This window comes from Rattus norvegicus, chromosome 1 (genome assembly GCF_036323735.1).
Source record: "Rattus norvegicus strain BN/NHsdMcwi chromosome 1, GRCr8, whole genome shotgun sequence".
Lineage (NCBI taxonomy): Eukaryota > Metazoa > Chordata > Mammalia > Rodentia > Muridae > Rattus > Rattus norvegicus.
Window position 1 is genome coordinate 71,409,555 of NC_086019.1, and position 21,826 is coordinate 71,431,380.

The following is a 21,826-nucleotide window of genomic DNA, read 5'->3' on the forward strand; positions in this document are numbered from 1 at the left end:
GTTCAGTCTTAGCAGGACCCAGGGCTTCCCCTTCCACTGGTGCTCTTACTAGGATATTCATTGCTACCTATGGGGTCAGAGTCCAGGGTCAGTCCATGTATAGTCTTTAGGTAGTGGCTTAGTCCCTGGAAGCTCTGGTTGCTTGGCATTGTTGTACTTTTGGGGTCTCGAGCCCCTTCAAGGTCTTCCAGTTCTTTCTCTGATTCCTTCAATAGGGGACCTATTCTCAGTTCAGTGGTTTGCTGCTGGCATTCGCCTCTATATTTGCTGTATTCTGGCTGTGTCTCTCAGGAGCGATCTACATCCGGCTCCTGTCGGTCTGCACTTCTTTGCTTCATCCATCTTGTCTAATTGGGTGGCTATATATGTATGGGCCACATGTGGGGCAGGCTCTGAATGGGTGTTCCTTCAGTCTCTGTTTTAATCTTTGCCTCTCCCTTCTCTGCCAAGGGTATTCTTTTTCCTCATTTAAAGAAGGAGTGAAGCATTCACATTTTGATCATCCGTCTTGAGTTTCGTTTGTTCTAGGGAACTAGGGTAATTCAAGCATTTGGGCTAATAGCCACTTATCAATGAGTGCATACCATGTATGTCTTTCTGTGATTGGGTTAGCTCACTCAGGATGATATTTTCCAGTTCCAACCATTTGCCTACGAATTTCATAAACTCGTTGTTTTTGATAGCTGAGTAATATTCCATTGTGTAGATGTACCACATTTTCTGTATCCATTCCTCTGTTGAAGGGCATCTGGGTTCTTTCCATTTTCTGGCTATTATAAATAAGGCTGCGATGAACATAGTGGAGCACGTGTCTCTTTTATATGTTGAGGCATCTTTTGGGTATATGCCCAAGAGAGGTATAGCTGGATCCTCAGGCAGTTCAATGTCCAATTTTCTGAGGAACCTCCAGACTGATTTCCAGAATGGTTTTACCAGTCTGCAATCCCACCAACAATGGAGGAGTGTTCCTCTTTCTACACATCCTCGCCAGCATCTGCTGTCACCTGAGTTTTTGATCTTAGCCATTCTCACTGGTGTGAGGTGAAATCTCAGGGTTGTTTTGATTTGCATTTCCCTTATGACTAAAGATGTTGAACATTTCTTTAGGTGTTTCTCAGCCATTCGGCATTCCTCAGCTGTGAATTATTTGTTTAGCTCTGAACCCCATTTTTTAATAGGGTTATTTGTTTCCCTGTGGTCTAACTTCTTGAGTTCTTTGTATATTTTGGATATAAGGCCTCTATCTGTTGTAGGGTTGGTAAAGATCTTTTCCCAATCTGTTGGTTGCCGTTTTGTCCTAACCACAGTGTCCTTTGCCTTACAGAAGCTTTGCAGTTTTATGAGATCCCATTTGTCAATTCTTGATCTTAGAGCATAAGCCATTGGTGTTTTGTTCAGGAAATTTTTTCCAGTGCCCATGTGTTCCAGATGCTTCCCTAGTTTTTCTTCTATTAGTTTGAGTGTGTCTGGTTTGATGTGGAGGTCCTTGATCCACTTGGACTTAAGCTTTGTACAGGGTGATAAGGATGGATCGATCTGCATTCTTCTACATGTTGCCCTCCAGTTGAACCAGCACCATTTGCTGAAAATGCTATCTTTTTTCCATTGGATGGTTTTGGCTCCTTTGTCAAAAATCAAGTGACCATAGGTGTGTGGGTTCATTTCTGGGTCTTCAATTCTATTCCATTGGTCTATCTGTCTGTCTCTGTACCAATACCATGCAGTTTTTATCACTATTGCTCTGTAATACTGCTTGAGTTCAGGGATAGTGATTCCCCCTGAAGTCCTTTTATTGTTGAGGATAGCTTTAGCTATCCTGGGTTTTTTGTTATTCCAGATGAATTTGCAAATTGTTCTGTCTAACTCTTTGAAGAATTGGATTGGTATTTTGATGGGGATTGCATTGAATCTGTAGATTGCTTTTGGTAAAATGGCCATTTTTACTATATTAATCCTGCCAATCCATGAGCATGGGAGATCTTTCCATCTTCTGAGGTCTTCTTCAATTTCTTTCCTCAGTGTCTTGAAGTTCTTATTGTAGAGATCTTTTACTTGCTTGGTTAAAGTCACACCGAGGTACTTTATATTATTTGGGTCTATTATGAAGGGTGTCGTTTCCCTAATTTCTTTCTCGGCTTGTTTCTCTTTTGTATAGAGGAAGGCAACTGATTTATTTGAGTTAATTTTATACCCAGCCACTTTGCTGAAGTTGTTTATCAGCTTTAGTAGTTCTCTGGTGGAACTTTTGGGATCACTTAAATATACTATCATGTCATCTGCAAATAGTGATATTTTGACCTCTTCTTTTCCGATCTGTATCCCTTTGATCTCCTTTTGTTGTCTGATTGCTCTGGCTAGAACTTCAAGAACTATATTGAATAAGTAGGGAGAGAGTGGGCAGCCTTGTCTAGTCCCTGATTTTAGTGGGATTGCTTCAAGTTTCTCTCCATTTAGTTTAATGTTAGCAAGTGGTTTGCTGTATATGGCTTTTACTATGTTCAGGTATGGGCCTTGAATTCCTATTCTTTCCAGGACTTTTATCATGAAGGAGTGTTGAATTTTGTCAAATGCTTTCTCAGCATCCAATGAAATGATCATGTGGTTGTGTTCTTTCAGTTTGTTTATATAATGGATCACGTTGATGGTTTTCCGTATATTAAACCATCCCTGCATGCCTGGGATGAAGCCTACTTGATCATGGTGGATGATTGTTTTGATGTGCTCTTGAATTCGGTTTGCCAGAATTTTATTGAGTATTTTTGCGTCGATATTCATAAGGGAAATTGGTCTGAAGTTCTCTTTCTTTGTTGTGTCTTTGTGTGGTTTAGGTATAAGAGTAATTGTGGCTTCGTAGAAGGAATTCGGTAGGGCTCCATCTGTTTCAATTTTGTGGAATAGTTTGGATAATATTGGTATGAGGTCTTCTATGAAGGTTTGATAGAATTCTGCACTAAACCCGTCTGGACCTGGGCTCTTTTTGGTTGGGAGACCTTTAATGACTGCTTCTATTTCCTTAGGAGTTATGGGGTTGTTTAACTGGTTTATCTGTTCCTGATTTAACTTCGATACCTGGTATCTGTCTAGGAAATTGTCCATTTCCTGAAGATTTTCAAATTTTGTTGAATATAGGTTTTTATAGTAAGATCTGATGATTTTTTGAATTTCCTCCGAATCTGTAGTTATGTCTCCCTTTTCATTTCTGATTTTGTTAATTTGGACACACTCTCTGTGTCCTCTCGTTAGTCTGGCTAAGGGTTTATCTATCTTGTTGATTTTCTCAAAGAACCAACTTTTGGTTCTGTTGATTCTTTCTATGGTCCTTTTTGTTTCTACTTGGTTGATTTCAGCTCTGAGTTTGATTATTTCCTGCCTTCTACTCCTCCTGGGTGTATATGCTTCTTTTTGTTCTAGAGCTTTTAGGTGTGCTGTCAAGCTGCTGACATATGCTCTTTCCTGTTTCTTTCTGCAGGCACTCAGCGCTATGAGTTTTCCTCTTAGCACAGCTTTCATTGTGTCCCATAAGTTTGAGTATGTTGTATCTTCATTTTCATTAAATTCTAAAAAGTTTTTAATTTCTTTCTTTATTTCTTCCTTGACCAGGTTATCATTGAGTAGAGCATTGTTCAATTTCCACGTATATGTGGGCATTCTTCCCTTATTGTTATTGAAGACCAGTTTTAGGCCGTGGTGGTCCGATAGCACGCATGGGATTATTTCTATCTTTCTGTACCTGTTGAGGCCCGTTTTTTGACCAATTATATGGTCAAGTTTGGAGAAAGTACCATGAGGAGCTGAGAAGAAGGTATATCCTTTTGCTTTAGGATAGAATGTTCTATAAATATCCGTTAAGTCCATTTGGCTCATGACTTCTCTTAGTCTGTCTACATCACTGTTTAATTTCTGTTTCCATGATCTGTCCATTGATGAGAGTGGGGTGTTGAAATCTCCCACTATTATTGTGTGAGGTGCAATGTGTGTTTTGAGCTTCAGTAAGGTTTCTTTTACATATGTAGGTGCCCTTGTATTTGGGGCATAGATATTTAGGATTGAGAGTTCATCTTGGTTGATTTTTCCTTTGATGAATATGAAGTGTCCTTCCTTATCTTTTTTGATGACTTTTAGTTGGAAATTGATTTTATTTGATATTAGAATGGCTACTCCAGCTTGCTTCTTCTGACCATTTGCTTGGAAAGTTGTTTTCCAGGCTTTCACTCTGAGGTAGTGTCTGTCTTTGTCTCTGAGGTGTGTTTCCTGTAGGCAGCAGAATGCAGGGTCCTCGTTGCGTATCCAGTTTGTTAATCTATGTCTTTTTATTGGGGAGTTGAGGCCATTGATATTGAGAGATATTAAGGAATAGTGATTATTGCTTCCCGTTATATTCATATTTGGTTGTGAGGTTATGTTTGTGTGCTTTCATTCTCTTTGTTTTGTTGCCAAGACGATTAGTTTCTTGCTTCTTCTAGGGTATAGCTTGCCTCTTTATGTTGGGCTTTACCATTTATTATCCTTTGTAGTGCTGGATTTGTAGAAAATATTGTGTAAATTTGGTTTTGTCATGGAATATCTTGGTTTCTCCATCAATGTTAATTGAGAGTTTTGCTGGATACAGTAACCTGGGCTGGCATTTGTGTTCTCTTAGGGTCTGTATAACATCAGTCCAGGATCTTCTGGCCTTCATAGTTTCTGGCGAGAAGTCTGGTGTGATTCTGATAGGTCTCCCTTTATATGTTACTTGACCTTTTTCCCTTACTGCTTTTAATATTCTTTCTTTATTTTGTGCGTTTGGTGTTTTGACAATTATGTGACGGGAGGTGTTTCTTTTCTGGTCCAATCTATTTGGAGTTCTGTAGGCTTCTTGTATGTCTATGGGTATCTCTTTTTTTAGGTTAGGGAAGTTTTCTTCTATGATTTTGTTGAAGATATTTACTGGTCCTTTGAGCTGGGAGTCTTCACTCTCTTCTATACCTATTATCCTTAGGTTTGATCTTCTCATTGAGTCCTGGATTTCCTGTATGTTTTGGACCAGTAGCTTTTTCCGCTTTACATTATCTTTGACAGTTGAGTCAATGATTTCTATGGAATCTTCTGCTCCTGAGATTCTCTCTTCCATCTCTTGTATTCTGTTGGTGAAGTTTGTATCTACAGCTCCTTGTCTCTTCTTTTGGTTTTCTATATCCAGGGTTGTTTCCATGTGTTCTTTCTTGATTGCTTCTATTTCCATTTTTAATTCCTTCAGCTGTTTGATTGTGTTTTCCTGGAATTCTTTCAGGGATTTTTGCGATTCCTCTCTGTAGGCTTTTACTTGTTTATTAATGTTTTCCTGTGCTTCCCTAAGTGTGTTCATGTCTTTCTTGAAGTCCTCCAGCATCATGATCAAATATGATTTTGAAACTAGATCTTGCTTTTCTGGTGTGTTTGGATATTCCATGTTTGTTTTGGTGGAGAATTGGGCTCCGATGATGGCATGTAGTCTTGGTTTCTGTTGCTTGGGTTCCTGTGCTTGCCTCTCGCCATCAGATTATCTCTAGTGTTACTTTGTTCTGCTATTTCTGACAGTGGCTAGACTGTCCTATAAGCCTGTGTGTCAGGAGTGCTGTAGACCTGTTTTCCTCTCTTTCAGTCAGTTATGGGAACAGAGTGTTCTGCTTTCGGGCGTGTAGTTTTTCCTCTCTACAGGTCTTCAGCTGTTCCTGTGGGCCTGTGTCTTGAGTTCACCAGGCAGCTTTCTTGCAGCAGAAAATTTGGTCTTACCTGTGGTCCCGAGGCTCAGGTTTGCTCGTGGGGTGCTGCCCAGGGGCTCTCTGCAGCGGCAGCAACCAGGAAGACCTGTGCCGCCCCTTCCGGGAGCTTCAGTGCACCAGGGTTCCAGATGGTCTTTAGCTTTTTCCTCTGGCGTCTGAGATGTGTGTGCAGGGAGCAGTCTCTTCTGGTTTCCCAGGCTTGTCTGCCTCTCTGAAGGTTTAGCTCTCCCTCCCACGGGATTTGGGTGCAGAGAACTGTTTATCCTGTCTGTTTCCTTCAGGGTCCAGTGGTGTCTCTGGCAGGGGTCCTGCCGCTCCTGGGCCCTCCCCCACGGGAGCCCAGAGGCCTTATACAGTTTCCTCTTGGGCCAGGGATGTGGGCAGGGGTGAGCAGTGTTGGTGGTCTCTTCCGCTCTGCAGCCTCAGGAGTGCCCACCTGACCAGGCGGTTGGGTCTCTCTCTCATCGGGTCTGGGAGCAGAGATGTCACATAGGTTTTTATACTGAAAGCATATCCAGTCCTTCCTAATGAACCCACTCAATAATGGATCTTTGTTCATTAATTGTCACATATGTAGTAATCACTGTAGGATATTGTTTTAACTAGAGATCTCAATTTATGCTGTTCCCAATGTAGGTGAGAGTTATCACTTGGTGCTCTGAGAGTATTTACACAGAGAATAATGCAAGGATTCAATTTACTCCATTCCTGTGTGCTTATGTGTGTGCATGTATATTTCTCACGGTATATATGTAGATATATCTATATTTATGTCAATCTCTTCCTTTATATTATGTGTATATCTATCTGTCTACCAGTTGGTCTATCTGTCCATTTGTTCAAACATTGGTATGAGCATCCATCCATCCATCCATCCATCCATCCATCCATCCATCCATCTATGCATCTATCTATCTATCTATCTATCTGTCTGTCTGTCTGTCTGTCTGTCTATCTATCTATCTATCTATCTATCTATCTATCTATCTATCTTTGTGTATTTGCCTATATATGTTTTTATGGTCATTAACATGTAATTGTCTGTTTTTCCATTGCTTTCACTATTTATTATTTTGTATAAGAATATATTCCTGTGTTTATTTATCATGCATGTTTCTTCATGTGTCTGTATGTTTAGTGTGGTTTTTTGAATGTTCTTTCAGTTATGTATAAGGCTTTTGCTTTGCCAGTGTGTTCTTGTATGAGAGCATACATTTGACTGTGTGACAATGCCAGACTCTGTTTGGGTGTCAGTATATGTGTATGTCTACCTATGTATATTCTTCTGAACATGTGTTTCCATGTGGGTTTATGTGTGTTCACCTGGGTATATGGTTTTATGTGTGTTCACCTGGGTATTTGTTTTGTGTGTTTCTGCATCTGTTTGACTATTTTGATGCATATTCTGTTTCAGTGTGTATCTGTATATTCATGTGTATTTTGGCATGTATGTGTATGTTTGTGTAAATAACTGTATGCTACAGCTATGTGTGCATCTTTATACATATGCGAGTCTCTCCCTTTTTCATGTAGCTGTATTTTCACATTGCAAATATATGTTTGTTCACATGCATGTTTGTGGTTGTGTGGTAATTTCTAATGAGAAAACTAAAATAACAGAAACATTATTTTGTTTATCTCTTTGCTTTCACTGAGATATTTTTCACCTGCATACTGTCAACAAAGTTGCCTTTAAGATGAGTATAAGGATACATTTTCTTACCTTAAGCAAGAACATATACTCTATAGTATGTTGCCTGTCTTTCAGCTGGGTTCCTCTTTGAGAAAGATCCACTTCACTAATCCTGTTGGAGACAGAATAAATATGAATCAAAGAGACAAACAACAAGAAATGTATGACATTTTCTACATTTGGAATTTTCCACAGGGACTTGAATTTAAAGTGAAAATAGGACTATTTAGTCCCTATTTTATAAATGGTCAACAGTTACATTTATCTGGAGATATGATAGAGTGGGCAAGAGGAAGTACACAGGTGGGTTTTTGCCTAACTGGACTCATTTAAATTACACTGTCAAGCGTGTGCATCCAACATTTCTTGAAAGTGATAAAATGAAGTTCATGTGAGAGACCAATTTCTAACCTCATAACCTACGTTTCTAATTTTCATTCTTTTTCAGATGAGTGTTTAACAGTTTATTTAGGATTTCTATAGTGCATGTAATGTATTTGTATCAGATCAGAACTTGTTTCTTTCCTTCAACATTAACTGAAACTGTTTTTGAAAACAGTTTCATATTATTTCCTGTAAAGTTAGCAATATTCTATTGGTACTATTCTTATTCTTATGATGAACCTCATCAAAAGATGTTTAAAGGCTCATATTCATCGTAAGGATAGAGTAAATTCAAAATTGTTTTTTAATGTGTAATTTTAAGCTGATTGACCAACTAGTCCTAAATTTCCAACATCTCTAGCTAACCATACAGTAACATTTTTATGACACTTTTAGATACTTTATGAACTATATTTTGTTTTTTTCAGTTTTAAAAATATGGGTATGGAATTTGTTCTGCATGTATTATATAGATGCATGTAACACCATCATGTATGGTATATATGGATGAGTGAAGAGTTATTTGAATCTCAGAGTACTTGCAAGAGCTCCATGCCACACAGTGGGTACTGGAAATCAAATTTGGGTTCTCTTTACTGGTAGCAATTGTTGTTGAGAGCTGATCCATGTTTGTAGTCCTGATTCCTATCTTGGAAGATTTAATGATGACTAAAGGAAACATTTTGGCCCCACGTGCACAAATCATTCGACCAAACAAGGATATGCATAGTTTCCTTCTCAAATATGGGGAGACATTGGTAGTAATAAAAATTCACCTTTTGAGGAAATTTGAAAATGGTGTATTTCATATGCATAATAGGATTTTATAGGTGTGAATTCAGATGTGCTTGGTTTCATTGTGTCATATTCCACCATGCCCCCAGCCCCAGAAAAAAAAATAACAAACATTGAGTTGTGTCTTCATGCTTGATATGAAGTGATTCCCAGGTTGCTCATACAGTGTGAAATTTACAATTGCTGTTTTTCTCAATGTGATTAAGAATGTAATTCAAAGTGAAACAAATGTAAGAACTAAAAGTGTAGTTCCAGAGCTACATATCCATTTAGAAGATAGTATTGTAATCTTCTGTGTGTTCTAAACAACCTCACTTGAGCCTTCAAACACATCCACTAGAAATCTGTAGATTTTTAAAAAATGCAACCAGTGTTCTATTCACATATATCATAATCCCAATATGGAAACAAATAAATAAAATCATGAAAATCTCAGGGAAATATGATTTCAATGTTTACAGTCATGAACTTAAGGGAAAGAATATTCAATGTTATGCTAATCAAAGAATCAAAGAATGAATATAAGAACATGAAAAAAAATAAAAGAGGGCTGTAACCCCATCTGGGAGAATACATTGAAAGTCTGAATACATTTTATAATAGGACATTGATTGTGTATGTGACAGAGAACTTCCAGAGGTATAAAATAATGAAAGAATTTCAATCAAAAATATATAACAGAAAAGCAAAATAAAACAAATTAATATCTTAGTGCAAAGACTCACAAAATGAGTACTCCAAGTTGAGGACAGGGTGTCAAGAGTTGAAGACAAGGCACAAGATTTAGGAACTCCAAAACAAATCAAAGATTAAAGAACAAGGAAAAATGAAAATCATAATGACCAAGGACTTGTGATTAAAAGATCACTTTAAAAACTTTGGGGATAATACAAGGAAGGAAATACTCTATGTCTAAATGGTGAATAAATTATATAGACATTTGACAAGTAGAAGCAGGTAAATAGCAAATAATCAACTTTCAAAATGAAGTAGTCCTCGACATATTTGACTTAAAATTTGCTGTTCAAAAAAAGGAGGATATGAAAGCAACAGGAGAGAAAGCAACAGGAGAGAACCTTGTGTCATAGAAAGTCAGTCTCTGGATAACAGCAGGCTCCTCCAGCATCACTCATTTTAAAATGAAAGTAGTTAATTAATTTATTCATTTATTAACTTTATATCTGGACACAAGTTTACACTTCCTAATCTATTTGTAGTCATTCCATCCTCTCCTTTCCATCCAATACTTCTTCCTTCTTCCTAAAAGGGGAGCCCTCACCCCTCAGATAACAATATGTTTGGCATATCATGTTGTATAATAACAAAGCATAATTTCATGTTCTCCTAATGAGGACAGTGGTGGCAGCCCAGTAGGAATAAAGTTTCCTGAAGTCTGACAACAGAGTCAAGCAAAGAACCTGCTACCACGTAATGAGTTTCACAAATGTTGTATATATTCAGAAGACCTCTGTTAGTCCCATGCATCATTTGCAATAAGTGGTTCAGTCTCTGTGAACCCTTAGGACCCCAGGTAAGTTAATTACATAGGTTTTCTTGTGTCCTTGATCACTCTGGTTTATACAATTCTTCTTTTCTCTTATCCAGGATTCCTCAAACTTTGCCCATTGTTTGGGTATTTCTCTCAATCTGTTTCCATCAATTGCTGGGTAAATGCTCTCTGAAGATGTTTATACAAGGCTCTTGCCTGCAAATGTAACAAAATATTATTACCAGCATCAATGGTGGCCTTTCTCTCATGGCAAGGTTCTAAAGCTGGCCCACTCATTGGTTAACTATCCCCCGATCTTCTGCTAGTTTTTCTCACCCTCCATCTTTATGAAGTGTAAATTGTAGGTTGAAGGTTTTGTGGATGGGGTGTTGTCTGAATCCCAACAGTGGAAATTTTGCCGAGTTATTGGAGATTGCCATTACAGGCTCCAGATCCTGCTTTGCTCAGAGACCTAACAGGGTCTACCTCATAGATTTTTGGGAGGTTCCATTAACATACAAATCTAGCTTGACTCAGAGATACCACCCCAATCTTAGTGCTCTCTCCAAACCATCTGTTTCTTTGTCCTATTTCTATTCTCATTCCACTGACGTCCAATTCATTCCCCAAACCCATGCACCCACGATGTCTCTTCTATAGTCCCTTCTCAGGGAGATACATGTGTCCCAACTTATGCAATTCTTGTCACTTAGATTGTAACACACCATGCATATTCTTAAAGGAGAAGAATTAAGAAATATGTATTTAAAACATTTAGAGACATAACTGCCAATCCAGTTTATTTATGCTGTATGAAAAAGGAGATAGAAGAAATTTCAAGAGGAACACAATTACAATAAATCATGACTAATTAGGGATCACTATGAAAGACATTAAAAGAATTCCATCATATTTAAAAGTAAGTTGAACACAAGAGGTCAAAATTACATATAAATACTACTTGAATGCTCGATGGAAAAATAAGTATTAGAAAAAATCAAATATTTAAATAAAAACTAAATTATAATTATGCATAATTTTTAGTAATAAGTAAGTGATTTTGGATGAAATTGACATAGCCCATTGGGATCTGCATCCTCCTCCTTATCGTTTCCATCTTGTATTAATAATACAAGCAACTTCGGGTGGGAAAAATTTACTTTATGCCACGAGGTTTGATATAAGTGTATACTTTAAGTGTAAAACATCACAAAATAAAGATATGGATAGTATTACATTAGCCAAAAACGTGCAGAAAATCTCTTAGCAAAGTCTAAGATGCATCCAGAATTTCAAAAATGAGAACAAACAAAAACTGACAAACTAAGAGAATATATGTTGCCATAATAAACTTTTCTTCAGGAAACATATTGATGGCATTGCTGTATGTGGATAGGAGAATCAAAGAATTTCTATTAAATTAGAAATTAGATCAAGTTTTTGTAGTGGCACATGTCATTAATCTACATGCTTTGAATCAAAAATCAGGATAGTCTCTCTCCACTCAAGGCTAGTCTGCCTTTCCTATTTAATCTACTTAAAACAGGGCTGAAATGGATACTCTTCTTTAATTGAAACGAGCACCATATGCATAAGGAAATGGATTTTCTCAACTAATCCACAAAATAGTCTTTAAAACCTTATTAACTGTGAAAATAAATAAGAAAAAATTATATACAGAAATAGAAAAAAAAAGCACTCTGCCCAGATCTATAGGAAGTTGAGATCTACTAATACTACACAGTGAGACCCTGTTTCAACAACAACAACAACAACAACAACAACAACAACAACAATAACAACAACGAGAAAACAACAAGAAGAGTAGTGCTTAATCACATTTCTGGAGAACATGACGAGAGACTGTAAATAATAGACTCAGTGATGGCCACATCAAACTTACATGAAACAAAGGATGCAAATTCAGCATGGAGAAATCAGCAAAATTCCAATGCAGCATATGGACACCCATCATAAGATTCATTGTAATGCCAAGATTCCCTAATTTAAGAAATACCTCAATTAAATTTTCTCCCTATTTTCAGGCTCCATAAAGCCTGTTCACTTCAGGAAACACTCAGTTCACTATACAGAAAGTCAGCAATTCCTCATCACACAAACAATGGCCCTCTTCCTATGCAGTTCTTTTTCTCTTTCCATTCAGTTTGTTTTAGCTTTTAGTCTTAGTGTAGTTGAGGTTATTTTGGTTATCTGGTGTTTGAGCTGTTATTCCCCATTTTTGTATGTTATTTACTTGAAATTTGCTTCTATGTTGTTCTTATCTAACACTAACTATAAGCAAAGTGAGGAGGAAAAGGTTGAAGTGGCTCATGGGTAACACTCAAGGGAGGACAAGGCACGGATCTGTATAATGCAACTGAAACATAGTCACTCATGGAATTCATCATACTGGCTTGTTCTGCATGATTTCTAAGGTACCACTGCCTACGAGGAACGCTGCTCCCAATAACCTCCACGTTCCTACTCAATTACCAATTTAAAATATGCTTCATAGGTATGATGACAGGCTAGTCTGATGGAAATAATTTTCTATTAGGACCTTTGTGCCTTTATGCTGTACGTTTTGGTAAAGGTATAGGAATTAAATGACATAACCACCTTGCAATATGTGCACTATTTGCAAACAGGATGCTGTGAACTCTTCTTTCTGAATTACAAGTTGATGAGAATCAATTCAACTTTCCCTTATTTTTCCATATACTGATGTCATATATTGATGTTTGTCATCAGACAATGCACTAAGTGAAACTGGTAACTTTGTATATAAAAAAAGCACATTACTATCACATGGTAATATAATATAATTTTGGAAGGGGTAATCAAAAGTCCTGATAGCAGGATATGTCTATTTTTCTTTAGATGCCGACCTCTGTGTGCAGTTCTGATTGTGGTCCAGGACTTAGAAAATTCAGGAAGAAGGAAATGTCAACCTGCTGTTTTGATTGCAATCCCTACCCAGAAAATGAAATTTCTAATGAGACAAGTGTGTATTTCCAGCAGGGATAAGTTCTTCAAATTGATTATCATCTTACACCCATATGGGAATGCTGACATAGTTTAAAATGAAACGTTAAAAAATATGTATGAGTTTCCTAAGTTAATAATTATAGGAGTATAATAATTTAAAAAGTCCTTATTAAAATTAACTTGTCATATATATTTGGCTCATTGAAAATTTATAGTAGATAAAATATTTTCAAACAGTTTTGATAAGAAAATGTGTTAGTGTGTTCTAGAAAAGACCCGTTCTAGTGATTTATCCTCTATAAAAAATATGTAGATCATGAATCTTTTTTTTTGTTATCTTTTTTTTTCTTTTTTTTTTTATTAACTTGAGTATTTCTTATATACATTTCGAGTGTTATTCCCTTTCCCGTTTTCCGGGCAAACATCCCCCTCCCCCGTCCCCTTCCTTATGGGTGTTCCCCTCCCGACCCTCCCCCATTGCCGCTCTCCCCCCACCAGTCTAGTTCACTGGGGGTTCAGTCTTAGCAGGACCCAGGGCTTCCCCTTCCACTGGTGCTCTTACTAGGATATGCATTGCTACCTATGAGGTCAGAGTCCAGGGTCAGTCCATGTATAGTCTTTGGGTAGGGGCTTAGTCCCTGGAAGCTCTGGTTGCTTGGCATTGTTGTACATATGGAGTCTCCAGCCCCTTCAAGCTCTTCCAGTTCTTTCTCTGATTCCTTCAACGGGGGTCCTATTCTCAGTTCAGTGGTTTGCTGCTGGCATTCACCTCTGTATTTGCTGTATTCTGGCTGTGTCTCTCAGGAGCGATCTACATCCGGCTCCTGTCGGTCTGCACTTCTTTGCTTCATCCATCTTGTCTAATTGGGTGGCTATATATGTATGGGCCACATGTGGGGCAGACTCTGAATGGGTGTTCCTTCAGTCTCTGTTTTAATCTTTGCCTCTCTCTTCCCTGCCAAGTGTATTCTTTTTCCCCTTTTAAAGAAGGAGTGAAGCATTCACATTTTGATCATCCGTATTGAGTTTCAATTGCTCTAGGCATCTAGGGTAATTCAAGCATTTGGGCTAATAGCCACTTATCAATGAGTGCATACCATGTATGTCTTTCTGTGATTGGGTTAGCTCACTCAGGATGATGTTTTCCAGTTCCAACCATTTGCCTACGAATTTCATAAAGTCGTTGTTTTTGATAGCTGTGTAATATTCCATTGTGTAGATGTACCACATTTTCTGTATCCATTCCTCTGTTGAAGGGCATCTGGGTTCTTTCCAGCTTCTGGCTATTATAAATAAGGCTGCAATGAACATAGTGGAGCACGTGTCTCTTTTATATGTTGAGGCATCTTTTGGGTATATGCCCAAGAGAGGTATAGCTGGATCCTCAGGCAGTTCAATGTCCAATTTTCTGAGGATTCTCCAGACTGATTTCCAGAATGGTTTTACCAGTCTGCAATCCCACCAACAATGGAGGAGTGTTCCTCTTCCTCCACATCCTCACCAGCATCTGTTGTCCCCTGAGTTTTTGATCTTAGCCATTCTCACTGGTGTGAGGTGAAATCTCAGGGTTGTTTTGATTTGCATTTCCCTTATGACTAAAGATGTTGAACATTTCTTTAGGTGTTTCTCAGCCATTCGGCATTCCTCAGCTGTGAATTCTTTGTTTAGCTCTGAACCCCATTTTTTAATAGGGTTATTTGTTTCCCTGTGGTCTAACTTCTTGAGTTCTTTGTATATTTTGGATATAAGGCCTCTATCTGTTGTAGTATTGCTAAAGATCTTTTCCCAATCTGTTGGTTGCCGTTTTGTCCTAACCACAGTGTCCTTTGCCTTACAGAAGCTTTGTAGTTTTATGAGATCCCATTTGTCGATTCTTGATCTTAGAGCATAAGCCATTGGTGTTTTGTTCAGGAAATTTTTTCCAGTGCCCATGTGTTCTAGATGCTTCCCTAGTTTTTCTTCTATTAGTTTGAGTGTGTCTGGTTTGATGTGGAGGTCCTTGATCCATTTGGACTTAAGCTTTGTACAGGGTGATAAGCATGGATCAATCTGCATTCTTCAACATGTTGACCTCCAGTTGAACCAGCACCATTTGCTGAAAATGCTATCTTTTTTCCATTTGATGGTTTTGGCTCCTTTGTCAAAAATCAAGTGACCATAGGTGTGTGGGTTCATTTCTGGGTCTTCAATTGTATTCCATTGGTCTATCTGTCTGTCTCTGTACCAATACCATGCAGTTTTTATCACTATTGCTCTGTAATACTGCTTGAGTTCAGGGATAGTGATTCCCCCTGAAGTCCTTTTATTGTTGAGGATAGCTTTAGCTATCCTGGGTTTTTTGTTATTCCAGATGAATTTGCAAATTGTTCTGTCTAACTCTTTGAAGAATTGGATTGGTATTTTGATGGGGATTGCATTGAATCTGTAGATCGCTTTTGGTAAAATGGCCATTTTTACTATATTAATCCTGCCAATCCATGAGCATGGAAGATCTTTCCATCTTCTGAGGTCTTCTTCAATTTCCTTCTTCAGTGTCTTGTAGTTCTTATTGTACAGATCTTTTACTTGCTTGGTTAAAGTCACACCGAGGTACTTAATATTATTTGGGTCTATTATGAAGGGTGTCGTTTCCCTAATTTCTTTCTCGGCTTGTTTCTCTTTTGGATAGAGGAAGGCTACTGATTTATTTGAGTTAATTTTATACCCAGCCACTTTGCTGAAGTTGTTTTTCAGCTTTAGTAGTTCTCTGGTGGAACTCTTGGGATCACTTAAATACACTATCATATCATCTGCAAACAGTGATATTTTGACTTCTTCTTTTCTGATCTGTATCCCCTTGACCTCCTTTTGTTGTCTGATTGCTCTGGCTAGAACTTCAAGAACTATATTGAATAAGTAGGGAGAGAGTGGGTAGCCTTGTCTAGTCCCTGATTTTAGTGGGATTGCTTCAAGTTTCTCTCCATTTAGTTTAATGTTAGCAAGTGGTTTGCTGTATATGGCTTTTACTATGTTCAGGTATGGGCCTTGAATTCCCATTCTCTCCAGGACTTTTGTCATGAAGGGGTGTTGAATTTTGTCAAATGCTTTCTCAGCATCTAATGAAATGATCATGTGGTTTTGTTCTTTCAGTTTGTTTATATAATGGATAACGTTGATGGTTTTCCGTATATTAAACCATTCCTGCATGCCTGGGATGAAGCCTACTTGGACATGGTGGATGATTGTTTTGATGTGCTCTTGGATTCGGTTTGCCAGAATTTTGTTGAGTATTTTTGCATCGATATTCATAAGGGAAATTGGTCTGAAGTTCTCTTTCTTTGTTGTGTCTTTGTGTGGTTTAGGTATAAGAGTAATTTTGGCTTCGTAGAAGGTATTCGGTAGTGATCCATCTGTTTCAATTTTGTGGAATAGTTTGGATAATATTGGTATGAGGTCTTCTATGAAGGTTTGGTAGAATTCTGCACTAAACCCGTCTGGACCTGGGCTCTTTTTGGTTGGGAGACCTTTAATGACTGCTTCTATTTCGTTAGGAGTTATGGGGTTGTTTAACTGGTTTATCTGTTCCTGATTTAACTTCGATACCTGGTATCTGTCTAGAAAATTATCCATTTCCTGAAGATTTTCAAGTTTTGTTGAATATAGGTTTTTATAGTAAGATCTGATGATTTTTTGAATTTCCTCTGAATCTGTTGTTATGTCTCCCTTTTCATTTCTGATTTTGTTAATTTGGACACACTCTCTATGTCCTCTCGTTAGTCTGGCTAAGGGTTTATCTATCTTGTTGATTTTCTCAAAGAACCAACTTTTGGTTCTGTTGATTCTTTCTATGGTCCTTTTTGTTTCTACTTGGTTGATTTCAGCTCTGAGTTTGATTATTTCCTGCCTTCTACTCCTCCTGGGTGTATGTGCTTCTTTTTGTTCTAGAGCTCTTAGGTGTGCTGTCAAGCTGCTGATATATGCTCTTTCCTCTTTCTTTCTGCTGGCAGTCAGCGCTATGAGTTTTCCTCTTAGCACAGCTTTCATTGTGTCCCATAAGTTTGGGTATGTTGTACCTTCATTTTCATTAAATTCTAAAAAGTTTTTAATTTCTTTCTTTATTTCTTCCTTGACCAGGTTACCATTGAGTAGAGCATTGTTGAATTTCCAAGTATATGTGGGCATTCTTCCTTGATTGTTATTGAAGACCAGTTTTAGGCCGTGGTGGTCCGATAGCACGCATGGGATTATTTCTATCTTTCTGTACCTGTTGAGGCCCGTTTTTTGACCAATTATATGGTCAATTTTGGAGAAAGTACCATGAGGAGCTGAGAAGAAGGTATATCCTTTTGCTTTAGGATAGAATGTTCTATAAATATCCGTTAAGTCCATTTGGCTCATGACTTCTCTTAGTCTGTCTACATCTCTGTTCAATTTCTGTTTCCATGATCTGTCCATTGATGAGAGTGGGGTGTTGAAATCTCCCACTATTATTGTGTGAGGTGCAATGTGTGTTTTGAGCTTTAGTAAGGTTTCTTTTACGTATGTAGGTGCCCTTGTATTTGGGGCATAGATATTTAGGACTGAGAGTTCATCTTGGTGGATTTTTCCTTTGATGAATATGAAGTGTCCTTCCTTATCTTTTTTGATGACTTTTAATTGAAAATTGATTTTATTTGATATTAGAATGACTACTCCAGCTTGCTTCTTCTGACCATTTGCTTGGAAAATTGTTTTCCAGCCTTTCACTCTGAGGTAATGTCTGTCTTTGTCTCTGAGGTGTGTTTCCTGTAGGCAGCAGAATGCAGGGTCCTCGTTGCGTATCCAGTTTGTTAATCTATGTCTTTTTATTGGGGAGTTGAGGCCATTGATGTTGAGAGATATTAAGGAATAGTGATTATTGCTTCCCGTTATATTCATATTTGGATGTGAGGTTATGTTTGTGTGCTTTCATTCTCTTTGTTTTGTTGCCAAGACGATTAGTTTCTTGCTTCTTCTAGGGTAAAGCTTGCCTCCTTATGTTGGGCTTTACCATTTATTATCCTTTGTAGTGCTGGATTTGTTGAAAGATATTGTGTAAATTTGGTTGTGTCATGGAATATCTTGGTTTCTCCATCTATGTTAATTGAGAGTTTTGCAGGATACAGTAACCTGGGCTGGCCTTTGTGTTCTCATAGGGTCTGTATGACATCAGTCCAGGATTTTCTGGCCTTCATAGTTTCTGGCGAGAAGTCTGGTGTGATTCTGATAGGTCTCCCTTTATATGTTACTTGACCTTTTTCCCTTACTGCTTTTAATATTCTTTCTTTATTTTGTGCGTTTGGTGTTTTGACTATTATGTGATGGGAGGTGTTTCTTTTCTGGTCCAATTTATTTGGAGTTCTGTAGGCTTCTTGTATGCCTATGGGTATCTCTTTTTTTAGATTAGGGAAGTTTTCTTCTATAATTTTGTTGAAGATATTTACTGGTCCTTTGATCTGGGAGTCTTCATTCTCTTCTATACCTATTATCCTTAGGTTTGATCTTCTCATTGAGTCCTAGATTTCCTGTATGTTTTGGACCAGTAGCTTTTTCCGCTTTACATTATCTTTGACAGTTGAGTCAATGATTTCTATGGAATCTTCTGCTCCTGAGATTCTCTCTTTCCATCTCTTGTATTCTGTTGGTGAAGCTTGTATCTACAGCTCCTTGTCTCTTCTTTTGGTTTTCTATATCCAGGGTTGTTTCCATGTGTTCTTTCTTGATTGCTTCTATTTCCATTTTTAATTCCTTCAACTGTTTGATTGTGTTTTCCTGGAATTCTTTCAGGGATTTTTGCGATTCCTCTCTGTAGGCTTCTACTTGTTTATTAATGTTTTCCTGTGTTTCCCTAAGGGAGTTCTTCACATCTTTCTTGAAGTCCTCCAGCATCATGATCAAATATGATTTTGAAACTAGATCTTGCTTTTCTGGTGTGTTTGGATATTCCATGTTTGTTTTGGTGGGAGAATTGGGCTCCGATGATGCCAAGTAGTCTTGTTTTCTGTTGCTTGAGTTCCTGTGCTTGCTGCTCGCCATCAGATTATCTCTAGTGTTACTTTGTTCTGCTATTTCTGACAGTGGCTTGACTGTCCTATAAGCCTGTGTGTCAGGAGTGCTGTAGACCTGTTTTCCTCTCTTTCAGTCAGTTATGGGAACAGAGTGTTCTGCTTTCGGGCGTGTAGTTTTTCCTCTCTACAGGTCTTCAGCTGTTCCTGTGGGCCTGTGTCTTGAGTTCACCAGGCAGCTTTCTTGCAGCAGAAAAGTTGGTCTTACCTTTGGTCCCGAGGCTCAAGTTCGCTCGTGGGGTGCTGCCCACGGGCTCTCTGCGGCGGCAGCAACCAGGAATACCTGTGCCGCCTCTTCCGGGAGCTTCAGTGCACCAGGGTTCCAGATGGCCTTTGGTGTTTTCCTCTGGCGTCAGAGATGTATGTACAGAGATCAGTCTCTTCTGGTTTCCCAGGCTTGTCTGCCTCTCTGAAGGTTTAGCTCTCCCTCCCACGGGATTTGGGTGCAGAGAACTGTTTATCCGGTCTGTTTCCTTCAGGGTCCGGCGGTGTCTCTGGCAGGGGTCCTGCCGCTCCTGGGCCCTCCCCCACGGGAGCCCAGAGGCCTTATACAGTTTCCTCTTGGGCCAGGGATGTGGGCAGGGGTGAGCAGTGTTGGTGGTCTCTTCCGCTCTGCAGCCTCAGGAGTGCCCACCTGACCAGGCGGTTGGGTCTCTCTCTCACCGGGTCTGGGAGCAGAGAGCTGCTGCGGGCCGGGATCCGCGGGTGTGGGACTTCCGGTAAACACAGAACGTGCCCGGTCCTAGAGGAATTCTGCTTCCGTGTGTCCCAAGCTCACCAGGCAGCTTTCTTGCAGCAGAAAAGTTGGTCTTACCTGTGGTCCCGAGGCTCAAGTTCGCTCGTGGGGTGCTGCCCACGGGCTCTCTGCGGCGGCAGCAACCAGGAATACCTGTGCCGCTCCTCCGGGAGCTTCAGTGCACCAGGGTTCCAGATGGTCTTTGGCTTTTTCCTCTGGCGTCCGAGATGTGTGTGCAGAGAGCAGTCTCTTCTTATTTCCCAGGCTTGTCTGCCTCTCTGAAGGTTTAGCTCTCCCTCCCACGGGATTTGGGTGCAGAGAACTGTTTATCCGGTCTGTTTCCTTCAGGGTCCGGAGGTGTCTCTGGCAGGGGTCCTGCCACTCCTGGGCCCTCCCCCACGGGAGCCCAGAGGCCTTATACAGTTTCCTCTTGGGCCAGGGATGTGGGCAGGGGTGAGCAGTGTTGGTGGTCTCTTCCGCTCTGCAGCCTCAGGAGTGCCCACCTGACCAGGCGGTTGGGTCTCTCTCTCACAGGGTCTGGGAGCAGAGAGCTGCTGCGGGCCGGGATTCGAGGGTCCTTCTTTTTTTTTTTTTTTTTTTAACTGAGCACTAGCATTTATTTTTCTCTTCTCACATTGAACACAATGCATATAGGTGCCTCACAATCCCATTACCATGTCTTCCCTGCCAGCATGGGCTGTACTCTTTTTTTTTTTTTTTATTAACTTGAGTGTTTCTTATTTACATTTCGAGTGTTATTCCCTTTCCAGGTTTCCAGGCAAACATCCCCCTAATCCCTCCCCCTCCCCGTCTTTGTGGGTTTTCCCCTCCCCATCCTCCCCCCATTGCTGCCCTCCCCCCAACAATCACGTTCACTAGGGGTTCAGTCTTAGCAGGACCAAGGGCTTCCCCTTACACTGGTGATCTTACTAGAATATTTATTGCTACCTATGAGGTCAGAGTCCAGGGTCAGTCCATGTATAGTCTTTGGGTAGTGGCTTAGTCCCTGGAAGCTCGGGTTGCTTTGCATTGTTGTTCATATGGTTTCGAGCCCTTTCAAGCTCTTCCAGTCCCTTCTCTGATTCCTTCAACGGGGGTCCTGTTCTCAGTTTAGTGGTTTGCTGCTGGCATTTGCCTATACATTTGCTGTATTCTGGCTGTGTCTCTCAGGAGAGATCTACATCCGGTTCCTGTCAGTCTGCACTTTTTGCTTCATCCATCTTGTCTAATTGGGTGGCTGTATATGTATGGGCCACATGTGGGGCAGTCACTGAATGGGTATACCTTCTGCCTTTGTTTTAATCTTTGCCTCCCTATTTCCTGCCAAGGGTATTCTTGTTCCCCTTTTAAAGAAGGAGTGAAACATTCCCACTTTGATCATCCATCTTGAGTTTCATGTGTACTGTTCATCTATGGTAATTCAAGCATTTGGGCTAATAGCCACTTATCAATGAGTGCATACCATTTGTGTTTTTTCTGTGATTGGGTTACCTCACTCAGCATGATATTTTCCAGTTCCCTCCATTTGCTTATGAATTTCATAAAGTCCTTGATTTTGATGGCTGAGTAATATTCCATGGTATAGATGTACCACATTTTCTGTATCCATTCCTCTGTTTAAGGGCATTTGGGTTCTTTCCAGCTTCTGGCTATTATAAATAAGGCTGCTATGAACATAGGGGAGCATGTGTCTTTTTTATATGTTGGGGCATCTTTTGGGTATATGCCCAAGAGAGGTATAGATGGGTCCTCAGGTAGTTCGATGTACATTTTTCTGATGAACCTCCAGAGTGATTTCCAGAATGGTTGTACCAGTCTGTAATCCTACCAACAATGGAGGAGTGTTCCTCTTTCTCCACATCCTTGCCAGCATTTGCTGTCACCTGAGTTTTTGATCTTAGCCATTCTCACTCACTGATGTGAGGTGGAATCTCAGGG

General features: G+C 39.5%; 1 protein-coding gene across 11 annotated transcripts in view; it reads right to left on the minus strand.

Annotated features, from left to right (window-relative positions):
- Zfp40 (zinc finger protein 40) overlaps positions 1–21,826 on the minus strand; it is a 263,006-nt gene that overhangs the window by 13,736 nt on the left and 227,444 nt on the right. For 10 of the 11 annotated variants that reach the window (XM_063274800.1, XM_063274809.1, XM_063274810.1 and 7 more), the window contains 2 exons: positions 7,465–7,546; positions 7–6,211 (listed from right to left, as the gene is read on the minus strand). In XM_063274800.1, the coding sequence (XP_063130870.1) occupies positions 1,144–4,383 (3,240 nt within the window). In that variant the 5' untranslated portion in view covers positions 4,384–6,211; positions 7,465–7,546 and the 3' untranslated portion in view covers positions 7–1,143. Of the gene's footprint in view, positions 1–6; positions 6,212–7,464; positions 7,547–21,826 lie in introns of those variants that run through there. The other variant, XR_010057955.1, reaches the window with a different exon arrangement.